Below are 13,154 nucleotides of genomic sequence, written 5' to 3'. Positions count from 1 at the left end.
TCAGTTAAACAAGCTGCCTCTGTATATCTAACATAGGCATCACTCTCTCCCTGTCCTCTCAAGTACAGAAACACAGCTTCCTCAAAGTAACTTTGCAGATATTTCTTCAGGATTCCTATCCTTTAAAACAAATAGCCAATATAACATAAACCAAAGCTTTTGTTGGTTTGCAGTAGAAAAGAAATATAGTTAAATTTTATACAAGATGACTCCCACTCTAGAGCAAATAAAAATAACCAAAATCAATAAAACATTTTAATATTCTTGTAATACAACCTAGGTTTAGCTCTTTCATTTTTCCAGATATCCCCATGAAGATATTACCTTTCTAGTATTCATAATCCAAAGTACAACAACAGACATCTTAAATTTGTCTAGATTTCAACTGAAGTATTTTCAAATATGTTTTCATGCTCTCCTTTCAGTGTATCAAAAGGTCACATTTTTTACATGAATGTTAACAGGCATGGTTCATGCCAAAGGTCAAGATTTCTTCTGGGATTCATTCTCCTCCTCTCTTTTTAAAACAAGTTTCTGATTTAAATTCAAGATAAATAATGAATATATTGATCCAACTACTCAGATCATCCCACATGTATAATGCTCAAACACCAAATTCCCATTATTCACTTGACATACTTTATTAATAATTGAAAATGGAATTCATAAGTGCATTACTCAACATTATAAATAAACATGCAAAATGCCTATCTGTTCACATTTCTAGTCAATGCTATCCATCCTGTTTACAATCTAAACACTCTCCACCCTATGTGTGCACACCAAAATCCCAGACAAAAGGCAGAATTACTTACCAATGGTTCCCTGTTTTTGACAAGTCTGATTATTTTAACTGAATCTTCTTCCTCATCAATGTCATCAGGCATTGGGGGCAATACAGGATCGTAGTTCTTCTGAGCGACAGTATCATGTACAGAGAGCAAAGCCTGGAAATGTTACAGGTCAATATACTATTGTCATCTGAAAACTTACGAAAAACAAAATGGAGGAAGTCTTACTCTAAGTGTGTCATGCAATTACACAATGTAATTCTTGAATATAACATAGGTCAAACTGGGATGAAAGAACTCCATAGAGTAAATATTTTCATATGTATAATGTATGCATCTATAATAAATTGTGAGTACAGAACATCATCTTCACACACATGAAAACGTTGAGTGCCTTGCACATTAGCCTGAAATTACAAAAATTATGATCAGGAGAAAAACCAAATCCCTCCAGTGAGCAAGGATATCATTCTACTAGTGCTATAAAAGATTCTTCAATACATTCTACAGTCCTATGAATAAAATAAGCAAAGTAAGTGTCTTCTAGTATTTCTGTTCAAGCATTAGGAGCATGAAATCTGGCTGTTGCCCAACCATTCCCTTCAAAGGAACTCTGCAAGCTTCCTGGGTGAGTGGATCCCTTTCATACTAACTCCCCTTTATGCCAGCTCCAATTTATTTTAGGAATTTTTAATTTATCATGGAATTCATGACTGAGATTAAAGAATATAATGCTGAAACTATCTGGCTTAGGTAGGTGCTTCTCAACCACCTGTTACACRTCCTGCCTCCTTCCTTTCTCTTTCTTCATTGTTTCTCCAGTTCATGTATGACTTGAACAAAAAGATTTTTCAAGGAAGAACAATTTTGTCCTGACAAATGGGCTCAATCTTAAAAATAAAATAAAAGACAAATTTGCAGGAAGTTCAAGGATCTTGAAAGTCAAAGGAAACTGGAAAGCTAATTCTCTTAATTCTCTCAATGCACCAAAAAAAATCTCAGCTATAACCCCAAATTCACAGCTTTTTGTAGATATATAACTCTTAAGGACATTCTTTATTTTGAAAAGTCTTCATTATTTGCAATACCTTTTACACTRATGGAAAATATAATGCATTTACTTTCCAAGTTGAAACTATATATTATAGTTGGCATAAYAGTAACCACCAAATTTATAATTGTTTCCATTGCTTTCAATTGCTGCTGTTTTCAAAAAGCTGCTCTTGAATATTTCACATTTTGACTTGATACTTTTGCACAAGTTTTTGCCAATATTTTAAAAAGGCACAGTCTGAAAAACAAAATTAATTTGCAAATTGATAACCTTCCTTACCATAAAAATGAAAAAAAAGAGCTTTGTAAAATGCTGAGATGTTTAGGACTAGGCAGTACATATCATACTTGTGGACATGGATAATATCAACGATTATTAGAATTAAGCTCTTATAACAACTATTACAGTGATCAAGAAGAAACTCCTTTAAATAAAAAAGAACAGAATTTGGCTGTATTTCTCTGACAACAGTTTATTTGCAACTTAGTAAAAGGCAGATTATATTAGACAGAGCACACAACTGATCACAGGCTGTATGTTGTCAAAGGTAATGGAAATGATTTTTTTTTTTTTAAGTGGCAACTCCATCATGCTAGTCTGAGATTTTTTTCCCTGAATGGAAGACACAAAAAGCAAGCAATTTCCAAGCAATGCTACAAGCTATCAGAGTAAAAGTAGGAGACAAAGAGTATATGGTAAACCTGAAATTCTGAGGGTTAATTTTTAAACCAGGTCTTCAAAAGTATAATACGCACAAAGGAATACCATGCTTGCTTCATGAGAATTTGCAATTGTCTTACTGATTGCTATGTACATTTTACATTTGGATGATAATATTTTAAAATTCTGTAACTAACTATTCTAGCCTTTTCTTGCCAAGATACTATTGTGAATTTATACTATTTACCACCAAAACTTTCCAGCTTACTTCCATCAAAGATTAGTTTTACTTTAAAGCTGAGCTAACAACCTCAGACTAACAATTGTGGTTCTTGCTGGAAACACGTATTGTGAGGAATTACATACGTAAAATACGTGCAATCACATGCAATCCTCTAAAGATGTATGTGAAATATCAAAGAAATGATAAAATACAGTTAATGTTTGTTTTTACTTTAAGCTACTTGTAGTTAAGATGTCTAAACCTAGTATTCTGTAATTATATTTTTCCACATAGAGCTTGGGCATGGACTGGTTCAATTTAATRAAGTTCTACATTTCAGTTTAAAAACAATCAGGCAGAAACAGATGAAAATAATCTGAAGTACCAATTCCGCAGTAATGGGCAGCAACCTAAAACATGTTCAAAAGAAAACACCCTTGTCTATGTAACTTGCAAAATAGTGTTCTGTCCAACACTAAACTGAATTAGGCCATCAGTGTCAGTACGGTATTTCCCTGCTATGACGACCAGACCAGGTTCCTGGACACAGTATGCGAAAGAATCGTGCAGCCCAAGCATTATAAACCCATACCAATCAACGTCTGTTATGTACGAAGCTTGTTTTCACTCGGAACAACTGGAACTTATCAACCGCTTCCCTCCTCCTCTCCAAAAACATATTAAACCACAACATACTGAAGTTTTCAATGTAAGACCTTTTCCCCAAACTCTGGTATTATTTTATCTAACAGCAAAGATGCATGCTTTAGTTAAGAGCATCAAAGGCAGAAATGATGTGCGTTTTCTCAGTCAAGTTCCCAGAAAAGCTTCTGGCATCACAAGCCCTTTAGGCTGCTTGATGCAGCTGGCTTTCCTGCTCACCTTCCCTCATCGCTTCCTTGAACACTCTGTCCACTATAGTCAYTTTTAAAATAAATAAATGGCATAAATACTGGGCAATAATTAATCTACAGGTAAAATTTAAAAGTTATTTCGGTTTTAGTTAAAGAATTCAACTTAAGATGATCAGAACCTGCCCTCAGGAGAACTTTCATATACTTCAAACACATGACTAAATGACCATATTCACAGACTAAATGGACATTTCTCTAGCAGCTTCTTTGTACTGTGTGTTTAATTTAATGTATGGTTAGTTCAAATAACTGTGTATCAGACTAGACTGTATATGAAAGTTTCAGATGTTTTTAAAAGCAAACTAAACTAAGTGTGAAGAAATCAAACAGAAACCAATCATGAGCAAGATTCCCAAAGAATAATTGTGCAAAGGCAGTAAATGTTCTCTTTTCATACATAAAAAGTCATCGATTCACTGCAGTTTTATATTCTGGGATACTAACTTTTGCCTATCACGGCAAACTGCAAGTACAGTCACCTTTTTGGTTTTTTGTTTTTGTTTTCAAATACACAGCTCTTCAAACTATGCATATATGATCCAAGATTAGGGTCATGAATATCTAAGCACCTCTGTAGAAAAGGATTTTATTTCAGCTCTACGGTCTATGCTTATGATTCACTAATGTAAACAAGGTTCATATTTAGAACTTAAAAGAAGGTATGATTCAAACTCCTGCACTATCTAAATATAAATATTGATGTTCAGCTAAATTCTTAGACACAATCTAGCTGGAAATGAGTACTTTCCTCAGGCCCCTGAAAAGTCTAATAACTAGTACTGTATTTTTTATATTAAAGCTATCACTGATCATTTCACAGTTTATAAATTGAAATTTTGCACTCTTAACTTACACAAAGAAAATCTGGCACTAAAAACATTTAAAGTTCCTGAACTAGTTCTGAAATGTTAAATGTTTATGTAAGTTGAAAATGTTATTAATGAAAACATTTCTGTATTTTGATAAAYGTGCATCATTTAACTACACTACATTTTTATTCCTCTAAAACAATGACAAATTTTATATTATTTTTGCTTCTATTTATATTTTGAGAAAAAAGAACCCTCAAGTAGCCACTGACTTGTGATCACAGCTCCTTATAAGTTTTTAAATTCTCTATTTAAAAAAATAGTATGTTTGACTTTTCAGAACTATTTTACATTTACCACTCTAGAGCAAACATCTGAGCAAACAGAGCAATTAAATAAAAAAGCAAAACAGAATGGACAAAGAAGCAAAAGAATCCTTTCTCCTTACAGTACTCAAAACAACCACAGTTAGAAAATTAAATAACTAGCAGTCAAGATTATAGAAATAAAATTTGTAAGGACTCAGACTAACCTTCATGAAAGCAAACAGCTGCAGCAGTTTAAAGCCCTGCCAGTGCAGCTGCTTGTTACCATGCCGGTGCTGTGCACTGCTGTCCCGCGCGCACAGCCAGCACACGGGAACCAAACGGCCCGTGACCGCGCTGCACCAGCCCCCGGGCTGCAAGTAGCACAGGCTACGTTCACTGGCCGTTTAAACTGATAATGTGAGCTCTGAGCTGTATCAGGTGAGATGTTTTCCGATCTCTCAGCTTTGCTATGGTAATAGTAACTGCCACCGAGGCTGTAGCGGTTAAGCTACACAGGAGGAAAAACGTAACTTCAGAAGGAGCCGCAGCAACATGTCCCTCAACTCACCTAGCAGAGATCTTATTCTGGAGAGCTTTAGCTGTGTTGTATTTTCCTTTGTGTTAAGGTTACAGAAGAAATACAGACAGACAAAATGAAAATGGAGGCGGAAAAACACTCAACACTGGAAAGACTTACTTATGAGTAACTTACATATAGGTAAAATGAAGGGAGTGAAGTCACCCAGAGACAGGTGTCAAAGAGGAAAAACTCAAAGCCAAAGCTCAAATTGCTGGGAGGAGACTGAATCCACAGAAAGAAAGGCTAACAGGGCATCAAAATGGAAGGAGAAGCCTAAGAATCATAAAAGTCAAGTATGCACAAGCACTGAAGAAGCAGTAGAGTAAAAAGAGCAGAAAGTTAAAGCATCACAGTGAAGGCATACAGGCTCTGGAATGTGGCACATAAAAGCGATTGGATTTGAGAACAGTTTGGAAAAGAAAGGAACAAAAATAGAAGGTATTCAGAATGAAGCTATACATTTAAGAACAACTGTTAAACAGCACAAGATTAACAGGAAAAGGGGGAGATAAGAATTTAGATAAGAGGGAAAGAAAAAAAGAGAGCCATCATTCTTCTTCTACAGGAAAATTAGTCTTTAAATGCACCATCTTGAGTACATTTGGTGGACATTACATTGATGYAGAATAAGTGCACATGAATTCCACTGCACTACCTCCACTCTCCGGTAAGCAGGTGATAAAACAGCCTTCAGAAGAGGGCAGCATGTGGCAGTCGCTTAACCACCAACACTGCTTGCTAAGTAAGCACGACCCCAACCCATGTGCCAGGTCAGCACAGTTAAGCGTGAGGAACAAGAGGGCAGGCAAAAAAAGCCTCTCTCACCAAACAGCAGAGCACAATCCCATGAGCTGAAATTGTCAGCTTGGCTGAAGCCTGAAGTATAATCTAGGAGTGGGGGCAAGCAATAAAACACCAAGAGAAACTGGAAGTGCTGCTGAAGAGACCAGAGGATGGCTGCGTAACAACGGACTAAAAATTCTTAGGAAGTAAAACCAGTGAGTGAGAATGCAGGTTACAGTAACCATTTAGCAAGCAGAAAAGGAGTAGAATTCCTTCTGAAGGTACAATAGTCTAACAACTTTTCAGCAGAAATCTAAGATTTTCTGTTCTGAATAACATTCCCGATATGCATAGTACTTAAGTTTATGCAAAAAAATATGCACAGTATGTAATGCTAAACAAGTCAATTAACTTCAAAGAAATGGACATGTATTACTTAGTCTACTGAGGAATGTTTACACTATCCAGTAAATGTAAGCAAAAAAATTGACAATTACAGAATAAAACTGAAAGCATGATTCTCAATTTGTGATCAAGACACCAATGGATGTAATAATTCATGAAAAAAAAAGTTAGTTTGCTTCTTTCTGTCTTTCAAATACCATATTTTTTCTATATGTTGTCTGTAAGTTCCCCAGAAATTATATATTGTGTGAGATGACAGCAGTTAGGTATGTACAAAGGAGAAAGAACATTCCCTGCTTGGGACTGTTCACATCTACATTTCAGACTGAGTTGCCCTCAAGTTCAAGCCTGTCCAATTAGCAATTAAATTCCTTTTTCTTCCCTAGCTGACTTTGATGCAGTTGGGTCACTGTACTGATTCAAAGTATTTAAAATACATACCACAGGTATGTGTTTTTGTGTTTTTAATATCTACCATATATTAATGCTTTTAGCATGGTAACATATCAGCTGGATCAATATTAAGTATATATTACTTTTTCCTCTTGACTATGGACTATTTTATTCCTGAATATATGAACTTCCTTTCACAAAAGGGTAATTTCCTTGCCTGAAAATGYAGTTTCTTGATTTCAGATCCACCAACCTGAACTGATGGGTTTACCTGCAGCTGTTAGTCAGACAGCAATAGCCAATAGCAAACCGGACTTTCTGCATCTTCAGACTCCCACTTCCTTTTGCTCATTGCCTGGAGCCCCTGGAGACGCTTCCAAAGTCTAACTACTCTCAGTGTCCATAGAAACACATAGCCCGTCCATGTCATCTGGGAAAGGTGTTAATATTCTTCCAGATGGCAGCCCTGTGTTTTCCTCAGTTGTGGCCTCCCCTTCTTCCACTCACACATGGCTATTATCATGGCAGAATAAGCTCTGATTTTAAACCAGAAGTGAAGCAACTGACCAAAGCCTCTCTTAAACTCACAATGTAATTCATTTGGCTAAAGTGTTCTTGAAGCTGTAAGCCTTTTAAGTACCTTTCAAGAGCACAAGCAGATGATTTTCAGGCTGGAAAATGACTAGAAATGAGCACCCTCCCAATATTTTGGCAATCTTTGATCAGATCCTATGTTGAAGAAGTGGTAGCACCTGACAGTATTAAATATCTACAAGCTAGAGCATCCATCTTTTCTTGGTCTTAAATAAAAAAGCTGAAGTTCCAGTTACTCCTTCTGAACCTGTAACTTTTAGAATCTGCCTAGCCTTTACTTTGACAGCAGCATGATTCTTACTGTCTTAAAAGGGAAAAAAAACCCTACTGACCTGAATCTGGACCTATTTCATTCCTCCAAAAAACAAAATGAAAACATCTGTTCTTTTAGGAAGAGGAGGTCTTAAATTCAGCTACAAGTAGAGGATTCATACTCTGTAAACATTTAACTAAGAACATCTAATGAGTTTATTTTCTAAATAGTTCTGCCTGCTTTGCACTTTTCCCACATTAAAGACTAGAAGAATTAATTCTATACATCAGTTTTCAGTTTTCCAGAATGATTTCTGAATTTAGTTAAAGCTGCAGTGAGTGTGATCTTCATCATTATATGTAAGTAAATTTTCTATAAGTATGTAATAATATTGTCACTGCAGAATTATAAACTACTAAAATAAGCATGGTGCAACAGAACAAATCCTGCCTCTTAAATATTAACATTCTTTTTAAAAAGCCAATAAAGTAGCAGATATAGGCAAAAAGCTGACAAATTCTGGTGAATTTCCAAAATATTTGTGCTGAAGAGCCTTACAGAATTACAAGCTATGTAATCATGGGAAGAGTTGGTGACTTGATGCTGACTAGAAACCGAAGAATAACTAGAAAGGAAAAAAAAGAAACCCAACAATTAGGAGTCCATAGTAGATCACTACTGAACAGATTCAGCAATGAACTAGAAAAGAGAAGACTTGAATCTCAGGTAGTTAAGATAGAATATGGCCTGACAACTGCAAGGGAAAAGCAGCTCTGAAGGAAAAAGCAACATAAAAAGAAGATAACCAATTTTCACCAACAAAAGGGACTACTTGCTTCAAACTACGCAATTTTTTCCATTTTCATTAGCTGAATAGAACTGCTACTTGAAAAGGAGCATACTGACTTTTCCCTCCTCCTAAATTACCAGTTTTACTATTGTTTCTGATCTTTATATGCTATATGTGAATTCTATGGTTAAATGCATGCAAATCAATTTTTTTTACATGGATTCATGTTAGTTACTTCCTGTGTAAAGTCTGTATATGTAACTACGGAAGTTCTTTGATTTGCTTTTCAAATCTTTTATTTTCTCCAGCCAACCTGCCTGGCTTTGCTGTTGTTTATTATAGCTCTCACTTTGTTCATCAAATACATTAYCTGCTAGTAAGCATTAGCATTTCCATACATCTATGATGATTGTAACATATGCTGCCTATTTTAATCAGTTCAGTTATGACATGAAACAGACCCGAGAGCATGACCAGAGTAATATGATGATTGTTATTTAAATATAAGTATGCAGTATTATTTGATCTCCTTTATACTATTACATATCTACGTTTATTATATGTTTTACATTGTTATATGTATGCTCAGTCAGCTCCTTCCACATTAAGAACATGCTGCAACTGCTTTTTGATTTTCTCTGGCTGGCAGATGTGAAAATCAAGGTGTTTCTTGCTGTTTTTTAGAAGAATTGTTTTGGTATTACATCTTCATTTTACTTCTTCCATTCTAGTACTAAGAACATTCTAAAATAAAGACAGCAAAATATTCTCGCAGCTCTAACCACTCAAAAAAAGTTTTCTACAAAAAGGAACTCCTTAAAATTATGAGCATAAGTGGAAATAGAAATAGGAAGTTAAGCTGAAAAGGTGCAAGTTTAGATCCCATTTTCCTCTGACAAAGATGCCAATATATGTGGGGTAGTGCTTCTTAAATTGGTTACCTGCTGGAAATAGTAAAGAAAAGCTGTTGTATAACCCACTTTTCCATGGATTCACAGTTACAGGCCTAAAAGGGAATATTGCAATCAGTTTGCTTAACTTGCATAACACTGACCATGCACTTTCACTTAATTTCTGCATCAAATCCATAGCAACTACTTCCTTCAAAAGGATGGAGGCTTCAACTTGCAGTGTACATGCACTGGGACTAAACAAGAACTAGACTCAGCTTTAAAAAATACAGAAAAATAGCCTTTGATCTGTCTATCCAAGCAAGCAATAGAGACATTTATTTTAAGATAAGTATATAAAATCACCTCAATCTCCTCCCTGACGTTCTTTCTTTTTGACTGTCTCTTTGAAAAATAAAAGGCTGGAAACACTGAGCAGAAGGATCTCATTCAGTTGCTAATAAAAGTCTTCACAGCACTGTTCACTCTCCCTCAGCTTCATGACTGGTATGCTCAGGACACCTACAGGCTATATCCATCAAATAGTGATTTCAAACCATMAGTGCTGTGTTCCTTGCTTGCTTTTGTGATAATCTGCATATATTACTCAGAAAATAGCCTATTTCTCTCTCACTGTTGATATTTCACAGTTTACCATCCCAAATCAAATTGCAGATTCATAAATCAACAGCATCTGATTCTGCAAAAGATTAGCTAACTCTTCTGACAACATATCAAGTGCAATGTAGTGCACCTCACCGTATCAATTAAGTTAAACAAGATTATGTATTAGAAGATTCAATATAACAGCACAACTCCTGTAAGCAGTCCTACCAGCAAACCTGGAAGACCACTGATGAGTAACTAGTCAAAAAATATGAAAAAATTTGTTTCCTAAACAGGTATCAGAGCCTGTGTTACCACGTAACAGCACAAATACTTCATAAAGAGGAAGAGAACAGTCTCCCAGGACATATGCAAGACACAAGCAAAATAGGAAACAGTGGTCCATTCAGGAGGAGACATCTTAAGGGAATAGGGCCGCAACGTCTTTTTAGCACTCAAGATACTGCTAACAGCACAAATGTGGCTCAGATGTTAACTGACCTGAGATTCATATTTGGCTTTTCCAGATGCAAAAACTGACCAGTTTTAGGCAAATCCCAACAATTTCCAGCAGAAAAATGTTGATTTTGCAGAAACGACATTTTGCAATGAAAAAGCCCCGATGAAAAATCCACAACAAGCTCTAGTTACAAGGGAAACAGAGGAAAGAGGACAAAGCTTAGATTAAGATTTTTTTTAATTACATGTTTTAAGAAAAGTTTCATAAAATTCTCAAAGCAAAAACAGATTTTGTTTTACATTATTATAGTCCAAAATTTTCTGTGAGTGCCTTGTATATTAAAGTTCTGTAGAAAAATGCCTGCTCTTTCCTGCATAATAAACTATATTGTCAATTTTGCCAGTGACTGTAAGGCAGCTTTATAAGGCTCTCCTGATAAAAGCTTAAAATGTTTATTTTTTTAACAGAACAAGCAGCACTTTGATCATAACAGTCTATTAGGACACTATGCAAATCTAGTAAGCCTCAAATGGCACAGATGATGGTATCAGCAGCTGGATATCAAATAAAGGCCAGAGTTTATGAACTTCCTGTTCAATATAAGAAAACCAGAACAGGGTAGGAGAACTAATAACGTATGCTTCAAGCTAAAAGGAGGAAATAATTATATGAAGAATATAAACTGCTCTGGTTTCACTATCTGCAATTTTAGTTTTGTTTAACTCATGGTTATATTCTGAAGGAAAGCTGAGTACCTACTTATGAGATGAAATGTTTACAAATGAAAATTGTTTTTGTTCTGTGAAATGAAAACACATGAATAAATTTAAAGACATGTCAAATGAATTGCAAGTAAAACAGCAAGTGTAAATCCTATTTACAATTTTATGGTGTATACATCTTTGCTGTCTCAGAGCAAATTAAAAAAATCCAAAACAACGTAGTTTAAAGAATCTTCATTTTCTTTGAATAGCACATTGAAGCCGTCCGTGGACAAGTTAATCTGAAAACATTCCCAGTCGTATGAGAGTGCTTTTCCCTTCCCTCTGCAAGTTATCTTAAAATTACTTCCAAAATTCTACTCATTCTAGGGTAATAAAAGAGAAGCCAAGAAAAATACTTTAAGAACGTCCACTACTTGTTCCCTGCACAGCTTCAGGTACAGTTCCGCAAGTGTTCCAAATAATTTACATTCTCTTGTACCGTGATGCATTGAAGTCATTCACAGTTGTGCCTTGTGCCCTTGTTTATGTACCCGTTTTATGGTTCAAACTAGTGGCTGGCAATCCTTTCAGAGCACATAAACACGGATAAAATACTGTGCTGAAAGAGGCAGAACGACCACTGACATTCTTAAGAGGTTAAAGAAGTTTAATTTCCTCCCGGTCAAAAGGGGTATAATCATCCTTCAGAATAATTTTAGCACAGTGGCATAGGATTTTAAAATAATTATTGTTCTGCTTACCACACCGGGACTACAAAGCACATATTTTATGAGACTTTTAAAAAACACTAGATTTGTCCAGATAGAGATATATTTCAAGTGATAAATCTCTCATTTTCATATGTAAAGAATTAGGAATGCAATTGCTGTTATAGGYAAATAGTTAAGAGCAAATGAAATCTGAGTAATATATCTCAAGTTTGTCTCAAAGTGAATACAGTTGGTATAAAATTGTTAAAGGAACTAAAAGATTGTCCATTCTTTCTATAGTCTTCCTGGTTTTCAGCCACACCAACAAAACAAGTGCCTAAAATGTTAAATCTTACAGTTTACTATTTTAGTTTTTCAGATTTCAAGTATTTTATAAAATAAATGACAATTACGATATAGTGCTATGGCTCTGCCTCAAAAAGAACACAGCTTTTTGAGCTTCTTAGTAAAGGAGCTGAGAGCCAGCAATCATGAAGGCTTTTTAAATAACAGCAAAACAGAATKATAAAACTTTAAGATATTATACAGAACATACAAATTAAAGCAATGCTTATCTTTATTTCTTATTGTCTTAGTTAGACATTGATTTTTATGTTTATAAGAATAATATTAATATTAATATATAAAAGTAATTGTATAGATTTCAGAGCAAAGAATAAGAATGTAGAGAAATAAGACAAACATCTCCTACTCAGTTGTAAAATACTCTGTAAATATCTCAGCTGGGAAAAAAACCCTAGGAATACCAGAATGTACTCAATTCATTCCTTATTCAGTTAAAATGCAGCTACTTATTGAAAGTTTTTTCCCCCTGTGCCATAGTTGATGCAAAATCAGCTGTAAAGGGAGAACATACTGACTACTTGTTCACATTCACCTTCAAGTTTCGTATTATTATTTGCATGACTTAAAAAATTTGTAAAGATTTTTCTTAATAACAAAAGGTGCATAAATATGTAATTTTTCCTAGTTCTAGTTCTAAAGCAAAGCAAAGTTTGTAGACAAATAAAGATGCTGTTCTAGGGCTAACTCTGTTTTGGCATTTAATTAAAGACTGCAGAAAGTATGTAATATCTATAACAGAAATACTTCCAGGAAAAATAAAATTTCAGCGCATTCTATTCAGTAAGTTAGAATTGTATGTAGAGTTAAGATCTAAGTCCTGATAATGAAATTTCCTTGATATTTGAAGTGAAGTCCATAGGA

General features: G+C 34.9%; 1 protein-coding gene across 4 annotated transcripts in view; it reads right to left on the bottom strand.

Moving 5' to 3' along the window:
- Nucleotides 1-13,154, bottom strand: part of MPP7 (MAGUK p55 scaffold protein 7) — a 161,320-nt gene that overhangs the window by 47,773 nt on the left and 100,393 nt on the right. For all 4 annotated transcript variants that reach the window (XM_085318286.1, XM_085318289.1, XM_085318287.1 and 1 more), the window contains one exon: nucleotides 816-947. In XM_085318286.1, coding sequence (XP_085174412.1) covers nucleotides 816-947 — 132 coding nt within the window. The remainder of the gene's footprint in view (nucleotides 1-815; nucleotides 948-13,154) is intronic.

Source organism: Rhea americana, unplaced genomic scaffold (assembly GCF_003343005.1).
Source record: "Rhea americana isolate MKP2758 unplaced genomic scaffold, rheAme1 scaffold_53, whole genome shotgun sequence".
NCBI classification, from domain to species: Eukaryota; Metazoa; Chordata; class Aves; order Rheiformes; family Rheidae; genus Rhea; species Rhea americana.
Note: the sequence above shows the minus strand (reverse complement) of the source record. Positions and strands in the feature narration are given on the sequence as shown.